The following is a 22888-nucleotide window of genomic DNA, read 5'->3' as shown; positions in this document are numbered from 1 at the left end:
GATTCCTTCACGTAGAATTATCCCCAGGCGTGAGACTGGATCCGGAAACTTTTTTGCCACAGCAACCCTGCGCACCGGGGTGACATAACGCGATTCCGCCCAGGCGTCGTCCGTGTACGTGACGTCAGCGAGGTCACATAAGACCCACCCCGGCGTGCCTACATCAGTTTTTCCTTTTCCGCGTGCAATGCGGATCCGATCTTTGCTACGGGCCTGTTAGGGCCTCTTTTTCTTCCATTTCTTTTTGGTGGAACAGTGTGCGAATGCCTTCGGGCTTTAAAATTTGCACGTTGTGTGGGCGTCTTATGTCGGCGACAGACCCTCACCTCATTTGTATGTTGTGTTTGGGGGAGGATCACAGCACCACAGATTGTGCGGCGTGCCAACAGTTGAAGCCGAAGTCGCGGCGGGAGCGCCGGATGAAACTTCTCTCTGCGCGTCTCTCCAGGTCGACATACTCCCCTCGGTCTGCTTCGGCGGATGGCATCGGATATGGCTGTGGTCGTCGTCCTTGCCCTTCTCCGATGTCAAGTGAGCATCGTTCCCCGGTGGGTAAGTGTCGCAGTTTGTCCCCAAGGGCTGGTTTACGGCCTAATGGGGGCGTGGACTCTCCGCGGGTGATGTGGCCCCGCGTGTCGTCCTATCAGTTTCCCGGTGTTGGGGCGTTGAGAGTCCAAATGGAGAAATACGCGCCGGCTTTGCAGGCGTCGCTGGCTTCTCCTTCTCCTTCCCCTCCTGGGGCGTCGGCGGATCCCTCTCCCTGCACAGGGCCCTCTGCGGCGCAGCCGGTGGCTCCAGCGCTGACTGGTTCGGATCCAGGCTTGGAGGATGTGGTGCTGTTGGGCTCCTCTGGGGCACCTCCTTCAGGCCACGGTGTCTCTGCCTCACCGCAAACTCCCGCGGGGGTCCCTGTGGTGTCGCGGTAGGTCGCCGGGGCTCGGATCGCATCCCCTAGCCCCTCTCGGTCCTTTGACAAGGTGGTCCTGTCTAAGGCCGAGGTGACGCTGCTACGGTGCTGGCCGCAGCTGGACCGTGCGGAGCCACAGGGTTCTGTGGATCCTCCTCGTCCCTCTCCGGGCCCATCTCGTCCCTCCCCACAGGCGGCTGCCTTGTCGGAGTGCGAGTCTGCGGTTGAATCGTCCGTGGCGCCGCCACATGGGTTGCCGAGCGATCTTCGCCTCATTCTGGGCTGCGGCTGGGCGGAGGGCTTCGTGCCACTCCCCAGGTCCGTCTCGTTCCCCCACGCCGGTGGCTGCCTCGGTGGGGTCGGGTCGGCGTCATTCCGGTGCCGCCCCAGGGCCGATGCGGCTCTACTCCAGTCTCCACTCCGGTCTCCGGTGAGAGATGACTTGGAGGTACCTTGTCCGGTGACACCAGCTGGTGCCGACGTCCTACCTCAGGCGGCGGACTCTACGGCTCTGCGCAGGGGTCGTACCGCAGGTTCGTCTTCAGACGCTCCTTCTCTGGTGGCCGGCTGTATATTGGTGTCCTCCCCGGAGACTGGTCGCCGTGTGGTCTTTTTCACCGGCATCGAAGGGCGGCTCCCCGCCCTTCCTGAGGCAGAGGTGTTTGTCGGAAGAACAGCAGGTCCCTCATTCTTTGGTTCTTTCAGACTTCCAGGTCTGGCCCTTGCCCGTCCTGCTTGGCCTCGGACGGCCGCCTTAGTTTGCAGCCGTCGCCCACGGAGGAGCTGATTTCTCCACCGCGGGGTCCTACAGAGGCGGGTGCGGTGTCCACGGCTGTGGGCATTCTGCGCATGTGTGACCCGGTGGCTCACTTTCCGGCGGACCATCTCTTTGGGTTGGGGGCGCAACATGTTGGCCTAGACCAGCGCGGCCCTGTGGGTTCTTAACACCTTGTGTGTGCTAGCTAGGGCCTCCTCCTGTTTGTGGGACTCGGCTGAGTCTCTGGGATCTGCGGCGTCCCAGGAGTCTGGTCAGGCAGACTTACGGCATGATGCATTAGATGGCCGGGAGCTTGCAGCATTTATTCTCCGCTCTGGACATCTGAGGTGCTGGGCCGGGCCATGGCTTCCTCAGTCGCTCTCCGTCGCCATGCTTGGCTTAGGGACAGAGTATTCCCTGAGAATATTCCGGAGCGACTCTTCGACCTTCCGTTTGATGGCAGCCGGTTGTTCCATGCCCCAGCCGACTCCGCCATCCAAAGGCACTTGGCAGAGCTCTGTTGTCCTCCTCCGCCTTATCTTCCTCCTCCTCCTCCTCCTCCTCCTCTGTCCCCTCCTCAGTGACTTCTGAGTTAGGTTGCTTCTGGGCCTTCTTAGGCCGGTTGTTCTGACGGAGTGTTGTGGCTGTTTACGTCCTCCCTTGGGACTTTGGCATTGTTGGCTGCTGGACGGCCCTTGTGTTGATTGTGTGTGGTTCTGCAGGGGTTGTTGCGCAGACTTGGCCCTGAGATTGGGCCTTCTGCTTTGCTTGGGCTGCTTGTCAAGCCTTTGGCGTTTTTTTTTTTTTTTTTCCCTGTGGCTCTTTTGTTGTTTCCTCTGCTGCGGAAGTTCTTCCAAAGGGGGTTCCCATATCTTGGGACTTACCGTACCGTATGTGGGGTAGTGGTAGCTGTCATATAGCTTGTGCTCTGCTAGAGGGTTCTGGTCGCCTTCGGATGCCTGTTCTCCATGGCGTTTAGGTAGGTTGCTTTTGCTTCCTGAGGTCGTGTGCGCAGCCACTCGTAGTGGTGTGCCCGGGCATCTCCTCCTCTCCCTGCTCCTGTCCTGAGGTCTGGGATGATCCTGTGTTCTCCCTTGCCTGGCGTCGCCTACTCGGCCTTCCTGGGGCCTCGGGCTGTTCTTCTGGCGGCTTTGACTGCCGGTGCTGTTCTGGCTGGCAGGCTGCTCTCCGTCTGGAGTGGGTTCGCCACCTTTTCCCTCGTTTTCTTGGGCCCTCTAGGCTGCTTCTTCCGCCTTTCATGTCTTGGCATTGGGCGGAAGCTATGTTGCCTTGTGGGGGAGTGGAGTGCTTTGGCCTCTGTCCTTAACCTCTGTTCCTCTGTGGTGAGGGTACGAGCCTCTTCAGCCGCCTTTCCCTCCTACACCCCCTTGGGCTCGGTGGGGTTCTGCTTCTGGGGGTTCCCTTGGCCTGGCAGGGGCGAGGTTCTACCTGGTCCACAGAACTGGTCCCCTGTGGGGCCCTCGGTTCTACATTGGCTGGTGGGGTCCTTTCGCAGACCCTCCTTCCCAGGGGGTATTGCTAGGGTAGCTATTGTACGTTAAGGAATCTGCGGCTAGTAGTCTCTATCTTATGTACGAGTTACTTGCCTTCGGTAACGATGTATCTGGTAGAGACGATTTTAGCCGCAGATTCCTTCACGGCCCGCCCTTCCTCCCCGATTTGCGAGGACCCTTGGGTTGGCCTTCGGCAGTCGCCTCCTGGTGGGGTGGGGGGGGCTGTCTCCCCTATGAGTGCCTTCCTTGTTCTTGACGGGTGGCTCCGTCTGGGGGTGGTTTCTTCCACCTTTGGTTTTTTTGTAGGATGGGGTTCTGGTGCTCCGGTGCCCTGCTGCTCTGGCTGCTCCAGGTTTTGGGGGGGGGGGGGATAATTTTTTATCCCTGTCCTCCCTCCCCTCCCTTCCTTCCATTGCTATCCTCTGATTGAGGGTTATCTGGCCATGTCTTGTCCTTGTCCCTTGTGGGTGGTTGCCCTCTAGGTTGGGGTTGCTTGGAAGTTTGTTGTCTCTGTCTGGCCTGGGACTGGTCCCATTCCTTGCTCAGGAGGGGGGGGGGGGGTTTACTACATGTGCCATGACTTTTACGCATGTGCTTTGCCTCCGGGGCACAGGGATGGGAGGCTGTCTATGTTCTGGCAGGGTGACTGCAGGTTTCTGCTTGTTCTTCTTCTTTCCATGCCCTTGGGTTCTGCGGTGTTGGCACTACTCTGGTGGTGTTAGTCACGGTTTCTTTCCAATGTTTCTGCTCTTCGCACACGGTTTCCATGCTTCCACAGTTTATCTGGTGGTTCCGCGTTGTGGTGCGGAAAAGTTCTCCGAAGAAAACCCGACATAGGCGCGCCAGGTCGGGTCATATGCGACCTCGCTGACGTCACGTACGCGGACGACGCCGGGGTGGAGTTGAGATGTCGCCCCGCCCCCAGTGCGCAGAGATGCTGTGGCAAAAAAGTTTCCAGATGCAGTCTCACGCCTTGGGATAATTCTACGTGAAGGAGCCTGCGGCTAGAATAGTCTCTACCAGATACATCGTTGCCGAAGGTAAGTAACTCTTACTTTACAGCCCTTGCCTACAGATGAGGTGCTGTCCCCTCCTCAGAGGGCTACCGATGCCGGTGTGGCATTTCTTATAGTAGTCTCCTTAGCCCCTCGTGTTCTAAACATGCAGCCCCCTTCGGTCCCCTCGCCTCTGGACCCTCTGCTTGGTGTTCTTCACCATGGGTCGGGGAATGTGGAGCCACTTTTGCCATTTAAAGCTTCTCTTTGATGCCCTTTTGGGCACATGGGTTGGCCGGATTCCAGTGATCCGGTGGCTCGTTCTGTCTTGCACTGCCACCGACCTCCACATGATCTAGTATGCTTATTTGTTCACCCAGACTTGCAGGGGTTCGTTTTGCAAACTGCCTTCCCTTCCTTGCCTCACTTAATGCTTCCTCCCTCAGGGAGTCCAGATGGCTTGAGTCGTGGGGTCGTAAAATCTTCGCCTCCACTAGTGCTGCCTTAGTTCTCTAAATACAGTGTCTTGGCTTGGGCTACCTCTGCATTGTGGGACTCTGTAGAGTCTCTTTTTTTCAGACGCCTGTGAAGGCGCTCCTGTTGACTTCCTTCATCTTCTTCGTGTTGGCCGTGACCTTGCAGAATTTAAGATTCGCTCAGCCTTGGATACTACCGATACCTTGAGCCGAGCTATGGCTGGTTCGGTTGCCTTGAGGCGCCAAGCTTGGTTGTGTGATGACGTCTTCTCGGAGAATATCAGGGAGCGACTTGTTTATCTACCCTCCTTGCGAGCTTTCGCCCTCCGCCTTAAGCCTATATTTCCCAGGTCTTCTTTTTGGCATGTTCTGGGGTGGTTACCCTTTCATCTAGCATCCTTTCGATGCCTTATGCGTTTGAGCTGGCAATAAGCCTACTGTGGCAGTGTTCCACAGGTGGTTGTTTGGCCTCTGGCTGTGGTTTGCCTTAAGAGGTGTTCCCTGTTGTTTGGGGTGTCCATACTCCAAGTGGGGTACTTGTACGCTATTATATAGCTCTGCTTTGTTATGTAGGCCTAGAGATCCTTTGGGCTCTATGCGTCCCCTGGTGCTCAGAATTATCTTACCGTTGTACGGTGTTCAATGTTGTGACTGGACGCACTTTTCTCTACGACATGGGTCATCTGAAAGAAACACGTTCGTTAGATTCCTTACCTTAGAATATCCCCAGGCGTCAGGCTGGAACCCGGAAAGATTTTTTGTCAGCAATACCCTTGCGCGTCATTCTCCTCCTTGGGAGGTTTTCATGGTGTTTCTCACGCTTCATATGCGGATACCACCTGCCATTTTTGCATTAGGTGTGCTCCTATACCACCCATTGTGAGAAAGTGCCATCTTTCTTGCATGGTATGCCCCCACTTTTTGCTGAAATGCTGAATGTACTTTGACTTAGTGTGCCCTGGACTCCTGCCAATCAGGTGCCCAGTGCCTAATGTTCCTTCCCTAAAACACAAAACACAAATTGACAAAGCCTGGCCACATGTCAGCCGCTTGTAAATGGTACCCTAGGTACCCAGGGCCTTGTGACCAGCGAAGGCCTCTAAGGGCTGCAGCACTCATTGTGCCACCCTTGGAGGCCCTGTACCCTTACACACACACACACACACACACTGCCCTTGCAGGCTGAGTGTCTGGGTACAAGACAAAACTAAGAGTCGACATGGCACACATCCCTGTGTGCCATGCCCACCACCTACACTGCCATGGCATACATGAGCCCCCCCTCTATGCCAATGGTGTCGGCGCAGGAGCCCTGTCCCCCTACAGTGCCCAGGTCCATTCCTGGGCACTATAAGTGCAGTGCTGACATTTAAGAGTATATGGTGCTGGGAGCTCGTCAAACACTAACTCCACAGCACCATAATGGCAACACTAAAGACTGAAGTTTGGTATCAAACTTCTCAGCACATTAAAGCCACACTGATGCCAGTGTGGGATTTAATGTTCCAAGCACCCCAGAGGGCATCTTAGAGATGCCCCCTAAAACCTAACCTACAATCCACGTCTGTTCTGAGGCTGCCTAGGCTGCCACACAGCAGACCTGTTGCTGGACCCCTGGGTAGGAGAGCCCCTGCTCTCCTGATCCTGCAACAATGCACATCCTGTGCAAGGTGCTAAATCTCCTCGCCCAGGATGGGCAGGGGGAATCTTCAAAGGCATGCCACCTCTGTGAGCTTCCCCAGGCTACTTCAACCCCCCACTCAGGAGGGAAGCTTGGCCGGAAACCCCAAATAAGGACAGGGGATGTGCCAGCCTGCCAACCCCACCCCTCAGGTGGGGGAGGCGAGGTGAAGCACATCTCCGAGCTCTCGCCATCTTGAAGATGGGAAGCCCTGCCCAATCAGGACTAGGCTACTGCCCCCCCCCCCCCCCCCACAGGAGAGAGGCAGGATAGGGGGTGTACCTACCCCAGGACAGGGACCCTTTGGTCCCTGCCCTTCACCTACCTGTAACGCCCCTAAATCTAGTATTTAGGGTCACCCTGAACCTTCCTTCCCCAGATTCCAAAATCCGAAGAAGAGCTAGAAGAAAGAAGACCTGCCCTGCAGCTGCTAAGAAGAGGAAGACACCAACTGCTTTGGCCCCAGCCCTACCGGCCTGCCGACCCTAGAACCTGCTCCTGCTCCAACCCGGCATCTCTTGTGGCCAGCAACCTCACACACCCCTGAGGACCTGGCTACCTTTTGACTCTAAACCCCTGGGACTCCCATGAGTAGAGGCTCTACTCAAAACCTTCTTCTAATCCCTGGCAGCCTCCCGGAACCGCGAACCCAGCAAACTCTGCACCAGCCAAGCCTGGCCTGTGCCGGAGTGAACACAGACCACGAGGACGACCCCACGGCGACTGTGACCCCGAGTACGGCACCCAAGGACCTCCCTCGACACACCTGAAGAAGCCTGCAGCCTCAGAACCAGGTGCCCAACCGCGATCAACAGAGGGTAAGATTTTCCGACACCAAAAGGCACCCCGGTGCCCTGCGGCCCCCTGTGCCCAATCCCGGGGTACCTACCCTCCAACTACCCAACTTACCTCTGGAAGTGGTGGTGGTACCTGAAGAATCTTCGTCCCCGAGCTTGCAGTCTTTTTCTAAACCAGAGATTTCCCATTGAAATCAATTGAGCGCCCAAAGGCTCAAAAGCACCCTGCACCCAGCCGCCAGAGTGGCCCTGGCAGTGCAACCTCTACACCTATCTACTTCCCCACTTGCCCTGAGTAAATAACCAGGAGCCCGGCTCCCACAGCCACGTGGCCTGCTAGTCAGCAGCCACCAACCAAGGCCCCCCTACCTCTCCTAGGATAACATTGGGCCTAACTCTCAGCACCCGGCCGCCCTTGTGCTGCTGAGGGTGAACCAACTGTACCTACCTGACCCTGGGAGACCCCCGAGTCTATGCCCAGTACCTTAACTCCGCCAGTCGAGTACTTACCTTTAAACCGATAACTCAATTTTCTCCATAGGGTAACATTGACTGGCTTTTCCTGAAATTTCTTCTATGTGTGGACTTTTCAAAACTTAAAATATTCACCAAAAATCAGCCGAGTAACGAAAACGAAAATACTCACCTGCTCTTAGGTGAGCTCCCAGTGCTGGACCTTGGTCCCCAGCGCTGAAAAATACTTACAACTGTACTTACCAGTAACCCAATTTTCTCCCATAGGAAATCATTGACGGTTTTTCTGTGAAATTTCTTTTAAGTGTCAATTTCTGCAATCTTTAAATATTCTTTAAAAATCGTATAATTTCTGAAAACGTAATTACTTACCTGTTTTGGATAAAGGTCCCAGTACAGTGTCTAGGCACCCAGTACTGGATTACACAAAAGTAACGTGAACATACTATACCTGTAACTTGAATTCTCTGCCATAGGGAATCATTGACTGTTTTCTATGAAATATTTTCTAAGTGTCAACTTTTAAAATAGCAAAATATTGTCTAAAAATCATCACAGTAATTAAGTCGACTTTCATCACTTGATTCCAAGTACTGACCCAGGACTGAATCTAGGATCCAGTCCTGGAATTCCAAAAGTAATCCTAAAAGTAATCTGGGGCAAATAACTTGAAACTTCCACTGAACTCCATGCATTATTGTGTGTAAAATGGTGTTGCCTATTGAAACCACTTGTAACTTTCTGCAAAAGTATTTATATAAAGCATCTCATTCTGAGAAAGTATATTTTAATACCTATTGGTTCTAAAATAAAACAAGCATATTTTTTTTATATTAACCATTGGCCTTTTCAGTTCTCGAGTCTGAGACCATTTGCTGGCTGAGTGTGTGCAACAAATGCTTTACACTAATCTCTGATACTGCCTCACTGCTCGACCAAGCTACCACTTTAGAGAGTAAGGTTATATCTAACTTTAGCCTCTGCCAAACCTCTGGCGACTCTGTACTCTGTACACCCTGTACCTCTTTGGGAACAGTATATACTGAGCCACTTTCTCACAGTAAATGTCTTGCATTCCTCTGTTAAGTCTAAGGCTGCTTGGCCACCGTACCACAAATAGAGCATTTTGGGTTTGCATCAAGCCCTGTACACTTCTGGGGTAATATCTGGTAGTATTCCATATACAGGGCCAGCTTCCTACATTGACCATTTGGATCTGTTTCAAGAATGCCAGAAATAAACTGGTGAAGGCTTGCGCTTCAGCAGCTCAAAGACTTACAGCGCCAAGTGGAAGTATTTCTGTACATGCTTAAGGAATAATGATCATCCACTGAGAATAAAGCCTGATCAATTCCTCACAAATTTGTTGAATCTAGTAAACAGTGGGTTTAAATACTCATCAGTCGGGGTCCATCTGGCTGCAATTGAAGATTTTAGAGATTTCCGTGGCCAGCCTCTTCTCTGTTCTCCCAAATAATCATAACACAATTCATGAAAGATTTCTTTAAGGCATTTCCACAGCTTTGACATCCACCAGTTCCATTGGAACTTAATACTGTGCTCAGTCAATTAATGCTGGCTCCTTTTGAACCAGTAAATAAGACACATTTAAGATTTGTGTCTTGGAAAACGGCACTTCTAGCGTGGACATATGCAGGGAGAGTGGGGGAGATTCAAGCATTGATCATTAAGCAGTCTTTCCTTCTGTTCACAAAGGACAAATTATTCTTGAGAATCAAATCTAAGTTTATACCGGAGGTTCCTAATGACTCCCTTAATTGAACGTGTCAATCTTCGATCTTTCTTCTCAAATCCATCTATCTGCAGAAAGATTGTTTCTTTCTTCAGACCTGCATAGATGCCTCTCCTAGAGATACCGGATTAAGGACATACGCACCTTGTACCAACTGTGTCTTTTGGGCAGCCATTTACAGATCGTCCCCCTGACCAAGCACAGGATAGCTTGTTGGTTTTTAACCTGTATTTCCCATGCTAAGGCACTCGCTCTTCCCACTGCGACCTCACTCTTCACACTTCAGGGAAGAGTGAGGTCGCATTCCACCAGGAGCATGGCCGCAACTGCAGCTCTCTGCTGGAGAGTCCTTGAAAGGCCTCTGTTGTGCAGCCACCTGAAAGATCTGGCGCACACATGCGAAGCACCACTGCCTAGAAGTGTCAGAAGAAGCGGACTCAGCAGTGTGAAAGGCAGTCCTGAGATCTGTTTCTGCAAAGGTGAGCCTGCTTCCCTCTTTGCTATGTATTATAATGTGTACTGCTTGCTATTCTGATACAAACATGTGAATATATAAAACCATATTGGAGAAGAAATTAGTTACTTGTAATGCCAGTTCTGCAACTTTGGCATCTTTTATATATTCACATGCTTACATCTTACCCCTTCACAAGCAATTCTTCCTCCTCTCACGGGCAGAGGCTAATCCAATTTTGTCACACTTCTGCTTTGAAATCGCAGTTAAGGTCGCCTCTGGGAAGGAGGAGGAAAGCTTAAGCTTCCACGTCATTGGCTGAAGTTTGGGTTCTTTCTAATGAGGTGAATGTGCTACAAAATATACAATATTTCAGGTCTCTGGACTACACTGTATGCTATATATTTTAGTGCGTACTGCTATTTTAATGTGCTGGGGATTCCCAAACTGACTAGGAAGGATTCAAGCATATGAATATATAAAATGCTAATGTTGAAGAATGGTAGTTACAGGTAAGAACTAATTTCTACATTCTCATTTGCCTAGACATCATGCACTGCAGGATTCTTTTGGCAGATCGCTTTCAAGGTCTTGCTGAAGATGCCTATTTGGTTGAGGCAGCTGACCATGGTGACACAGACCATGGCCCTTCTAGGCCCCGTCATTAGGTTTGAGTTCTACACGCAGGAAGAGCTTCATCTGCAATGACTATATATATCTGGGATTGTTGCAGGACTAGTTTAATGTGAATGACTACATTAAGGCAGCCATGGGCTGGTTAATCAATCTATCACACAATTTTTAAAGCGCACTACATACCCGGGAGGGTTTCAAGGCGGGGGGGTGGGGGGGGGAGAGGAGCTGTTAATGGTCGAAGAGCCAGGTCTTGAGTTGTCTCCTGGAGGTCAGCAGGTCTTCGGTTTGTCGCAGGTAGGGGGGGGGGGGGGGTGTTCCAGGTCTTGGCGGCGCGATGGGAGAAGGATCTGCCTCCGGAAGTAGTTCTCCGGATGCGTGGGACATTGGCCCGGGCGCGGTCAGTGGAGCGGAGTTTCCTGTTGGGTACTTAGGAGAGTCGACTGTTGAGATAGGCTGGGCCGGTAATGTGGAGTGCCTTGTGTGCGTGGATCAGGAGCTTGAAGGAGATTCTTTTGTCGATGGGGAGCCAGTGCAGGTTCCTCAGGTGGGGGTTGATGTGGTCGCGGCGCGGGACGTTGAGGATCAGGCGTACAGAGGCATTCTGGATTCTCTGTAGTCTGTTGATGAGCTTGGACGAGGCTCCGGCGTAGAGGGCGTTTCCCTAGTCGAGTCTGCTGCTGACTAGGACTTGTTTGTCGGGATCCATCTGTAGATCTTGCGGAGTATGCGGAGGGTGTTGAAACAGGTGGAGGAGACTGCGTTAACTTGTTTGGTCATGGAGAGTTTCGAGTTGAGGATGACTCCCAGGTTGCGTGCGTGGTCGGTGGGGGCCGGGGGGGGACCCCAGAGATGTGGGCCACCAAGAGTCGTCCCATGCGGAGGGGTTGGACCAGAGGATGAGGATTTCCGTCTTGTCTGTGTTCAGTTTGAGGCGGCTGTCCTCCATCCAGTCGGTGACGACCTTCATTCCATGGTGGAGGTTGGATTTGGTGGTGAGGGGGTCCTTGGTGAGGGAGAGGATCAGCTGGGTGTCATCAGCGTAGGAGATTATGTTGAGGTCGTGCTGTCGGGCGATGCGTGCTAGTGGTGCCATGTAGACGTTGAACAGTGTCGGGCTGAGGGAGGATCCTTGAGGGACGCCGCAGATTATCTCGGAGGCCTCGGAACTGGGGGAGGCGGGCTCTGAGTTCTGCTGGAGAGGAAGGAGGTGGTCCAGTCCAGGGCCTTGTTTCGGATCCCTGCGGCGTGGAGGCGCGTGCGTAGTGTGCGGTGGCAGACGGTGTCGAAGGCGGCAGAGAGGTCCAGGAGGATGAGGGCCGCTGTCTCGCCGTTGTCTAGCAGGATCCTGATGTAGTCTGTTGCGGCGATGAGGGCGGTCTCGGTGCTGTGGTTGCTGCGGAATCCTGATTGGGACGGGTCTAGGATGTTGTTGTCTTCAAGGTGCTGGGTGTTTACTATCTTTTCGATGACCTTTGCTGGGAACGGAAGCAAGGAGATGGGCCGGAAGTTCTTGAGGTCGCTCGGGTCCGCCTTTGGTTTCTTCAGTAGGGCGTTGATCTCTGCGTGCTTCTAGTTCTCGGGGAAGGTGTCGGTCTCGAAGGAGAGGTTGATGATTTTGTGCAGGTGGGGTGCGATGGACTTGCTGGCTTTGTTGAAGATGTGGTGCGGAAGAGGGTCGGATGGGGAACCGGAGTGGATTGTTCCCATGGTCTTGATTGTGTCCTTGATGCTTACGTCAGCCCAGGTTGTCAGAGTGTCGTGGGCGGTGGGGTGGGGTGCGGTGGGTTCAGTGCGGTGTGGTCGGCAGGGGTTGTCCGGGGTCCGAAGCTGTCATGGATGTCGGCACAGAGCTTGCGATGGTGGGATGTCGTTGACGCTGGGGTTGGATAGTTCCTTCACAATGGTGAAGAGCTCCTTGCTGTTGTGTGCGTTGTTGTCAAGGCGGACTGTGAAGGAGGTTCTTTTGGCGGTCCTGATGAGGTGGTGGTTTCGGATGGCTTCTTTGTGGGCAGTGCGGCTGTCTGGCGTCTTGTCGCTGTGCCATGTGTTTTCCAGTTTCCGGCAGGTGCGTTTTGAGTAGAGGAGTTCCGGGGTGAACCAGCTTACTCTTCTGCTGGTGTATCTGTGGGGTTTTTCAGCGGAGTGACTGTTGGCGCAGTCGTTCATCCAGCGTTCGCGGGCGAGTGCACCTTCATCCGGGTTGGTGGGGCTTGTCGGAGGGTTGAGTGCGAGGCTTGTCTGTAGTTCAGTGATTTTGCCCTAGCGGCGGCGAGGGGTCTGTAGGGTGCGGTGGTGGTTTTTGGAAGGAGAAGTGGATGCAGTGGTGGTCTGTCCAGGTGAGTTTGGAGGTGTGGCTGAAGGTGACGTGGGGGCTTGAGCAGAAGATGGCATCAAGCGTGTGGCCAGCGATGTGGGTAGGCGTCGTGACGAGCTGTTTCAGTCCGAGGTTGGCGAGATTGTCTAAGGGTGGAAGAGTTACTGTCGTTGTTGTTCTCCAGGTGATAGTTCAGGTCTCCGAGGAGGATGTAGTCGGTGGAGGTCAGCGCGTGTGCTGATGAGGTCAGCGATGGAGTTGTAGAATTGAGGCCAGGGTCCTGGCGGTCTGTAGATGAGGGTGCCTCTTAGGGTGGTCTTTGGGTCCGTGTGGATTTGGGAGTGCATGTGTTCGGCGGTGCTGAGGGCGTCGTTGGTGTTTGTTGAGACCCTGATGGTGTTTCTGTGGACGATGGCGATTCCTCCTCCGGCCCTGTTTCAGCGGACTCTGCGGGTGATCTTGTACCCGTCTGGGATGGCTATGGCTATGTCTAGCGAGGGGGCTTCGATCATCCAGGTCTCTGTCAGGAAGGCGACGTCCGGTGATGTGGTGTCGAGTAGGTCCCAGAGTTCGACGGCATGTTTGTGTGTGGAGCGGGTGTTGATTAGGATGCATCTAAGCTGGTTGGCTTCCGTTGTGGTGGGCGTCTTGGCGCTTGCGCGGCAGGAAAAGCTGCAGTTCCGGCAGGTGAAGAGACCGTGGGTGCGCTTCGGGCTGGTGTGCGTTATTCCTGGGTTGAGAGCGATGAGGGTCTTGGCGTCGTAGCGGAGGCGGTCTTCCTGGCTGGTGCGGGGGGCAGGGGTTCTGGCGCTGGGCGCGGTCCAGGCGCGGACGGGCGCAGACTGGCTTGCCTTAGGCGCTGGTCAATTGAATGTCTGCATCAGATTGCATGCGTGTTCTCTAGCGGCAGTAATCGTACATCCATGCTTAAGTTAAACTTCCTGTTGAGTTAGACCAGGGGACTCTGGTCTGTCATTCTGCCCCTTATGGTTCTAGTCCTCCACTTTCTTTGCTTATCCTGATACCTCTACCCTGCTTGTACCTTGTTTTTGTTTGTTCTACTTCTCAAATCCTGATTCCCCCCCCCCCCCCCCCTGCCTGTTTTCCTTGCCATGCCCACTTAGCCCCAAGCACTCCATCTACTGCTAATATAGCAACAGGTGACCATCCTTGAAATGTTTGTAAACCATTGTGCCCATCTTGAAATATTATGCTGTATGAAAAACACGTTCCTATATGGATATCCTTGTCTGCGCCTGTAAAATAGGCCAGTTTACAATATTTTTTCCCATAAAAACTATTGTGAACAAAAACAAGCTTTGGCAAAGCCAATAGGATTTTGCCCGCTTGTCACATGTGAGACTTATTGCTTTTGTGCTGCCTATTCAAATTATTTTCCGAGATAAAATACCTTGATACATGGGATTCTGGTTGGCTTGATGTGCTCATCCTCATAGTGAATATGGTCTTGTGTACATTGTGGAGGCACACATTTACTATGGCTTTCAATTTCATTGTGTTTGTTTTTCTAGTTAAAATGTGTTAATTACCTTTTCGTGACACTTTTTGCTTCTACTTTCACTAGGCACAATGACTGGTGGAGGAGGAAAAATTATGAAAGGAAGAATGGGGTCTTCAGTTATGGTTGAGATTTCTGAAGAACAGGTTTGTAATCCAGTTTTAAATAAGTATCTTTGTGTTTGTTTAATATACATGTTAAAAACAAGTTACTGTGCTTTAGGTTCTGTTTGAACTTCTAACAACATTTAGCAGTTCACATGGTTATTTTTGAACTTACAACATTTAGCAGTTCGGACATGAGTAATGGCGGACGCTGGTTGGGAACATTGGATAGTTTTTAATTGTCCTGTTCCCAAACTGTACCTTTGTTTCCACAATTGGCACAGCTCTGGGCCACATGCAAGTCCCTTGCAAAAGGTACCCCTGTTACCAAGACGCTTGTGACCTAAGAGGGCCTCTGAGGGCTGCAGTATGTCACCCTCGGAGACCCTTCACCTTAACACCCACACACCACCATTTCAGTCTGCGTGTTTTGATGCAGACCAAACTGAAGAGTCGACGTGGCTCACCTTCTTGGGTGCCATGCCTACGTACCACTGCCTGTGGCATAGGAAGTACACCCTCTGGCAGGGCTTACAGCACTTAGGCAGGGTGCACTATACCACGGAGGAGGGCATAGCTGCATGAGCAGTATGCCCCTTCAGTTTCTGAGTCATTTCTTGGACACTAGGTGCAGTGAACTGATTTTGAGTACATGGGCTGGGTGTTTGTCAATACGAACTCCACAGCTCCACCATGGCTTTGCTGAAGACTGAGCAGTTGGGTATTAAACCTTTAAGCATTAAAAACCCACACTGATGCCAATGTTCGATTTTATTATAAAATGCACTCAGAGGGCATCTTTGACATGGCCCCTGGAAAACGACCAGCTTCTTGTGTATTGGCTGACTGGTCCCTGCCAGCCAGCTGCCATTAGACAGGTTTCTGACCTCATGGGGTGAGGGCCTTTGTGATCTCAGAGGTCCGAAACAAAACCTGCTCTGGGTGGAGGTGCTTCTCACTTCACCCTAGCAGGAGCAGCAACACTTGGCGGGGAGCCTCATAGGCTCTTGTAGGAAAGTGGCTCTGTATATACTGTTCCCAAATAGGTACAGTGTGTACAGAGTCCACAGTCCCCAGAGGTTTGGCAGAGGCTAAAGTTAGATATAACCTTACTCTCTAAAGTGGTAGCTTGGTCGAGCAGTAAGGCAGTATCAGAGGACAGTGTAAAGCATTTGTTGTACACACTCAGTCAGCAAATGGTCTCACACACTCAAGAACTGAACTCTAGGCCATTGGTTTGTATATAAACATATATAGTCTTATTTTAGAACCAACAATAGGTTTCAAAATATACTTTCTCAGAATGAGATGCTTTAGTTAAATACTTTGCAATAGGCAATTGACTTTTGAATGCAATAGTTTGCTGCAATAGGCAACACAATTTCAAACACAGCAATACATTGAGCTCAATGGGAATTTTAAGTTACATGCAATGGATTACTTTCAGGATTACTTTTCTAACTCCAGGACTGGATCCTGGATTCAGTCCTGGGACAGTTCTTGGAAACAAATGAGTAAATACGTTTTAGTTACTGTTGTGATTTTTAAGCAAGATTTTGATATTTTAAAAGTTGACACTTAGAAACTTTATCTAATGAAATCACCAATGTTATCCTATGGGAGGAAATTCACTTAGCAGGTAAGTGGGGTTATGGTTACTTTTTCTAGGTCAGTGTTGGATCCTGGATCCAGCACTAGTGTACCACCTGTAAGCAGTTGAGAAACTGCGTTTGTTATACAGACGATTTTTAACGAATATTTAGAAGTATGCAAAATCGACACTTAGAAGAAATTTCACAGAAAAACAGTCAATGGTTTCCTATGGAAGAAAATTCAAGTTATGGGTAAAGTATGTTCTTGTTACTTTTGTAATCCAGTGCTGGGCTCCTAGGCTCAGTACTGGGACATCTATCTAAAACAGGTAAGTAACTACGTTTTCACAGTGGTACGATTTTTAAAGAATATTTGTAGTTTGCAGAAATCGACACTTCGGTTGTAAGTACCTGTTTTTGTTACTCGGTTGATTTTAGGTGAATATTTTAAAGTTTAGAAACGCCACACTTGGAAGAAATTTCAAGTGAAAACAGTCAATGTTACCCTATGGAAGAAAAGTGAGTTATCGGCTTTTGGATAAGTACTCGACTGGCAGAGTTACGGTTCTGGGCATAGACTCAGGGGTCTCCCAGTGTCAGGTAAGTACAGTTGTTACACCCTCAGCAGTACAGGGGCAGCCGGGTGCAGAGTGAGTAGGCCCAATGTTTTCCTATGGAAGGCAGACGGCCCTTGGTTGGTGGCTGCTGAGTAGCTGGCCACGCGGCTGTGGGAGCTGGGCTCCTGGTCACTTGCTCAGGGCAAATGGGGAAGTAGGTAGGAGTAGAAGTTGCACTGCCAGGGCCACTCGCGTGGCTGGGTGCAGGGTGCCTTTGAGCCGGCGGGCGCTCAATGGATTGCAATGGAAAAGCTCAAGGACGAATTAAGGCTGCAAGCTCGGGTACGGAGATTCTTGAGGTGTGACCACCACTTCGAGAGGCAAGTTGGGTAGTTGGAGGATAGGTAGGTACCCCAGAGTTGGGAACAGGGGGCCGCAGGGCGCCGGGTGCAGGGGTGCCTTTTGATGTCGGGAAATCTTACTCTCTGTTGATCGCAGTTGGGGGGGGGGGGGGTGGGTCCCTGGTTCTGAGGCTGCAGGCGTCAGGAGCGTCGAGGTGGGTCCTTGGGTGCCAGATTCGCCGGGGGGGGGGGGGGGATGTCCTCGGGGTCTTTGTCCACTCCAGCACAGGCCAGTCTTGGCGGGTGCAGAGTGTGCAGGGTTCGCGGTTGTTGGCTGGTGCCAGGGGTCAGTTACTTGCTTTGAGCAGTGCCACTGCTCGTGGGAGTCCCAGATGCTCAGTCACAAGGTAGCCAGGTCCTCCGGGGTTTGTGAGGTTACTGGCCACGGGAGGTGACGGGATTTAGCAGGAGCAGGTTCAAGGGTCGACAAGCCGGTAGGTCTGGGGCCAAAGCAGTTGGTGTCTTCCTCTTGTGAGCAGCTGCACAGCAGGTCTTTTTTTCTTGATCTTCTTTGCTGTTTCGGAATCTGGAATCTAAGGAAGGAAGGTCCAGGGTGCCCTTCAATACTCAATTTAGGGGCGTTACAGGTAGGTAAAACGCAGGGACCAATGGGTCCCTGCCCTGGAGTGGGTACACCCCCTATCCTGCCACACTCCTGTGGGAGGGGGGCCAGTGGCCTAGTCCTGATTGGGCAGAGCTCCCCATCTTCAAGATGGCGAAAGCCCGGGAATGTGCTTCACCTTGCCTCCCCCTCCTGAGGGGTGGGGTTGGCAGAGGCTGGCACACCCCCTGTACTTCCTTGGAGTTTCCGGCCAGTCTTCCCAGGGGTCCAGCAACATGTCTGCTGTGTGGCAGCCTAGGCAGCCCCTCAGACCAGACGTGGATTCTAGGTTAGGTTCAGGGGGCATCTCTAAGATGCCCTCTGTTGTGCATTGTACATTAAATCCTGCACTGGCATCAGTGCGGGTTTAATGTGCTGAGAAGTTTGATACCAAACTTCTCAGTCTTCAGTGAAGCCATCATGGTGCTGTGGAGTTCATGTTTACTATCTCCCAGCACCATATACTCTTAAATGGCAGCACTGCACTTGCAGTGCCCAGGAATGGACCTGGGTACTGTACGGGCACAGGGCTTATGTTTCTGTACCCACACCACTGGCATAGGGCACCCAGCTAGAGGGGTGGCTGATGTATGCCAGGGCAGTGTATGTTGTGGGCATGGCGCACAGGGATGTGTGCCATGTCGACTCTGTTTTGTTCTATACCCAGACACTCAGCCTGCAAGGGCAGTGTTTGTGTCCGGGTACAGGGCCTCTTAAGGGTGGCACAATAAGTGCTGCAGCCCTTAGGGGCCTTCCCTGGTCACAGGGCCCTGGGTACCTAGTATACTATTTACCGGGGGCTGACATGTGGCCAGGGTTTGCCAATTGGGGTTTTAGGTTTCAGCATAGTTTTTAGGGAAGGAACATAGGCCCTGGGCACCTGATTGGCGCGAGCCCAGGGTGCCCTCAGTCAAAGTACATTCAGCAATTCAGCAAAAAGTGGGGGCATACCATGAAAGAAATATGGCACTTTCTCACAGCTCTCACCTTGTTTTCTGCTGATATGGGAAGCTCCAACTAGTGGAGATGCCGCCCCCTTGTCCTAACCCTACCTTTTGGTGGCAGGACAGACGGGATAATGAGTAAACTGAGTAATGTACACCTTACCCTGGCACCCCCTAGGGTCACCAGGAGCCAAGGTGAACCCCTCTCTTGAAAATTCTCCATCTTGCTTTGGAGAATTAGGCCAATTGGAACAGGGCTGTACCCCTCTCCCCACAGGGAGGAGTCATCCAAAGGGTGTTGTCACTGTAGGGGACAGTCATTGGCTACTGTCTTCAACAGACTCTTGTCTCCTGTGGACACTTAATTTGTCCAGCAAGAAACCAACTCAGACTCTGGATCTAGGCAGATCCACAACAATTGCTCCACTCTGCACCCAATGCCCACGGCCAGAGTCCAGGTGGCCCTGTGACCCAGTGAAGTCACCCCGGTGATCCTGATGTGGGATCTAGCATTGGATGACTTCTCCTGACCTTCCCCTGAGAAACCAGACACCTAAAGACACCCCTGCACCCGCAGTCCCCAGGCCTCTGTGTGCCCAACCAATACTGTCCCCACTTCCTCCCACTATCCAACTTTCCTCTCCAGTCGTAGGATTCCTGCAACTAGCATTCCGATTCGAGCCTGCTGCCGTTTTCTACAACTGAGGATCTCCATTGGTTTCAACAGGCCCTTGATGCCCCCTTTGCACCTAGCTGCCCTTGTGCTGCTGGTGGTGTAGTCTGAGCTCTCCGGTGGCCTCTCCAGAGCTGCCCTCAACCCCCAGGGCCTGTGTACCTGACCCGCAGGTGCTTAACTGTAACCAGTGCCTCTTTGAGGTACCCCCAGCCTCCATAGTTTAACATTGTGCCCAGTGACCTCTGTACCCGGCCACCCCAGTGCTGCTGGTGGTGCAGTAGGTACTACCTACACCTTGGTCTGACCCTTTCCCAGTGATGACTAAATCCTCCGAAGACCATCTCAAAACAGTTTACCTACCTGTAAGTTACTCACCTGTCTTTTTCACATAGGATTGCGTTGGTCTCCTGCTATATTGTACTAAGTGTGATCCCGAATACAAAGTATCTATTTCTGTACTGAAAACAGTTCATACGCATGTAAAGTATTGATCTGAAAGAAGCACGTTAGATTCCTTACCTTAGAATATCCCCAGGCGTCAGGCTGGATCCGGAAAGATTTTCGTCAGCAATACCCTTAAGCGTCGCTAGGCGTCGTCTGCGGCTCCGTGTCCGTCGTCGTGATCGCTGGGATGCCATCGTTGGAGTACTTAGACGCCGCCCTCGCGCGCTATACTCAGTTCTTTTTTCCGCGCCAGTAAGAGCAGATCCGGGAAGAGCATACCCTTTAGTCACTTTTTGACTAAACTTTTTGAACTTTTTTAGTTCCTCTTTCGAGTCGACGTTGACTCCTGGTGCCGGTAGGGATGCCTGGTTTCAAACCGAGCGACGCCTGTCATCGCCTGATGTCGGTCACAGATCACCACCCTCTGTGTCTCTACTGCCTTGGGGCCGACCATGATGCCGAGTCGTGCCTCGACTGCCGGACCTTGACCTCGAAGGCTATGAGGGAGCGGTCCCGCAATCTGCTTGAGATCCGGCAGTATGCTCCGTGCCGCTCAAGGTCCCGGTCGAGGAGGTCGAGGGACTGGTCGTGGAGCCGCAGCCATCACCACTCGTCGGGATCGAAGTCCTTGAACAGTAAGTCGTCGTCGAAGAGGCGACATCGCTCTTCTGACTCCCCTCGCGGGTTCAGGTGGCACTACCCGCGCGGCTCCGTCTGAGCCGCAGAAGTCGTATCCGGCCACATACCCTCCGGTCCCTGGGCCTAATGCGACTTTGGCGGAGATCCAAGACTTCCTCGTGGCCATGAGGAGTCTCTCTCCGCCATCTAGGCCTGCCGGCGCGCCTTCGGGCCCCGCAGGTCCAACTGGGAGGCCTAGCGAGCCGGCGGCTCTGGCCCCGGCGTCTACTTCGGTCCCGACGCCTCAGGCCCCTGTGGGATCCATGCCTGGATCCCGGTCGACGCCAGTTGGCCTTATGACCCCTCCGCCGGCAACGTCTCCTTCGGTGCCACTCCCGGCGCTGTCTTCGGACGACATCTTCCCCAGGTTCAGAGCGGCGCCGGCAACGATGGATGAGCAATTCATCCGCTGCCCGGCTCCGAACTTTCAGCCTGTCTACCAGGAATCGGATGACTGGGACGACTGGCAGGGGTCTGAGGACCCTCTGGCACAGCAGTGCCAGTTTAATCAGGACTGGGCAGAAGAGCTAGGGGATGCCAGTGGTCTCGACACCTCCCCTGACACTGGCTTCATATCTCCTCCCTCCGTGGCTACGGAGGAGGGTGCTACCTATTCTGTGGTGCTGCGCAGGGCTGCCGAAGCCCTTCATCTGGAGCTCCTTGCAGCAGCCGTGAGGACTAACCTCCTCACTGAAGTGCTTCAACCGCCAGTAAGCTCTTCGGAGCCTCTACTGCTGTTCAATGAAGCACTGACTGACGTTCTGATGGACACCTGGTCCAAGCCCTCCACAGTCACTCCTGTGGACCGGAACGTGGCCCGGCGCCACCGCCCCGCACCAGTCCGACCCCAGCTTTGTCAGTGCACCCCACCCCTGAGAGCCTGGTTATCCAGGCCTCTACATCCCAGACCGCCTTCCCGTCTGCTCCTCCGGATCGGGAATCCAAAAGGTTGCAACAGTTTGGGAAGATGTGGTTTTCTTCCCTCAGTTTATGGTTGCGGTCTATCAACTCCGTGTGCCTTTTGGACCGTTACACCCACTCCTTGTGGGATACGGTGGCGGACGTGCTGCCCCAGTGTCCGGAGGAGGCCAGGACACGGCTCGCCTAGGCTCTTGCTGAGGGGCGGGATGCAGCACGGTACTCTTTTCGATGTGGGCTTAACACCACGGACTCGCTAGGTAGGGCGATTGCGACGACGGTGGCGGTTCGTCGCCACGCCTGGCTGAGATCCATGAATTTCTCCGGGGATATCCAGAGCACCCTCATGGACATGCCCTTCGATGGCGTCGCCTTTTTGGCGACAAAGCGTATAGTGCGCTGGAGCGCTTTAATGACTCCAGGGCTATGGACAAGTCCTTGGGCCTCTCGGTCCGCCCCCGCAAACTTCCGCTTTTTGTCCCTTTCGTGGCCAAGGAAGGGGCGCCCCCACACGTCCGTCTAGCCACAGGCTGCAGAACCAGTCTCAACGCAGTCGCGGACGTGGATTCCGCTGAGGCGGAGCAGGGGGACAGAGAGCCGGTCAGCCCACATCTGCCCCAGCAGCATCTGCCTCAGAGCCTTCCTAGTCCGACCTTTCAGGCCCATTCCACGCCAGTGGGAGGCAGGGTTCGCCATGACCTGCTCCACTGGTGTACCATGGTGGGTGCTGCAAATCGTCCGAAGGGGCTACTCCCTCCCCTTCGAGGTGACCCCTCCAGCCATGCCACCGCAGTACCGCCGCATGTCGCGGGATCACTTGCTACTTCTGCGGGGGGAAGTTACAGGCCTCTTGGCCAAGGGGGCCATCGAGCGCGTTCCTGGCCTAGAAGTAGGTCGGGGTTGTTGTTCCCACTTTTCTGTTTCCCAAGAAGGGCAAAGGCGGCCTACGCCCTATCTTGGACCTCAGGAGCGTTGAAGCCTTCCACCGGAAGGAGAAGTTCAAGATGCTCACCTTAGCTCAGGTTCTGGCTTCCCTAGACCCTGGAGACTGGATAGTAGCGTTGGACGTGCAGGACGCATATTTCCACATCCCTGTCCTGCCGGCCCACCAGCGTTACCTGCGGTTCACGGTAGGCCACAAGCACTTTCAGTTTACTGTGCTCCCCTTTGGCCTCACCAGTGCCCCTCGGGTGTTCACGAAAGTGATGGCGGTGGTCGCAGCTTATCTGCGCAGATTAGGGGTTCCAGTCTTCCCCTATCTCGACGACTGGTTGTTGAAGGCGGGCTCACCCCAGGCAGTCGTCTCCCACCTCCAGACTACGGCCAACCTCCTGCATTTGATCGGGTTCTCCATCAACGTGCTGAAGTCGCATCGGAGTCCCTCCCAGAAGCTCCTTTTAATCGAGCGGTTCGCGACTCAGCGCAGTTTAGGGTCTATCTTCCGGAACAAAGGGTTCGAGATATTCAGGCTCTGATTCTGATATTTCAGCCTTTGTCCCGAGTTTTGGTCAGGTTGGTGCGGCGACTTCTGGGTCTGATGGCCTCCTGCATCCTGCTGGTAAATCCCGCCAGGTGGCGGATGGGGGCCTGAAGTTCCAGTGGGCTCAACATCGGGGCAACCTGTCCGACTACGTCCTGATCTTGGAGGGCAATGCAAGACAGTTGCAGTGGTGGCTCACGGACCGCGATTGGGTCG

The 22888-nt window shown here is 53.1% G+C and overlaps 1 protein-coding gene across 3 annotated transcripts in view; it reads left to right on the top strand.

Moving 5' to 3' along the window:
• SMC4 (structural maintenance of chromosomes 4) overlaps positions 1–22888 on the top strand; it is a 910253-nt gene that overhangs the window by 504302 nt on the left and 383063 nt on the right. For all 3 annotated transcript variants that reach the window (XM_085634717.1, XM_085634719.1, XM_085634718.1), the window contains exon 15: positions 14344–14423. In XM_085634717.1, the coding sequence (XP_085490843.1) occupies positions 14344–14423 (80 nt within the window). The remainder of the gene's footprint in view (positions 1–14343; positions 14424–22888) is intronic.

This window comes from Triturus cristatus, chromosome 11 (assembly GCF_964204655.1).
Source record: "Triturus cristatus chromosome 11, aTriCri1.1, whole genome shotgun sequence".
Classification (NCBI taxonomy): Eukaryota; Metazoa; Chordata; class Amphibia; order Caudata; family Salamandridae; genus Triturus; species Triturus cristatus.
Note: the sequence above shows the minus strand (reverse complement) of the source record. Positions and strands in the feature narration are given on the sequence as shown.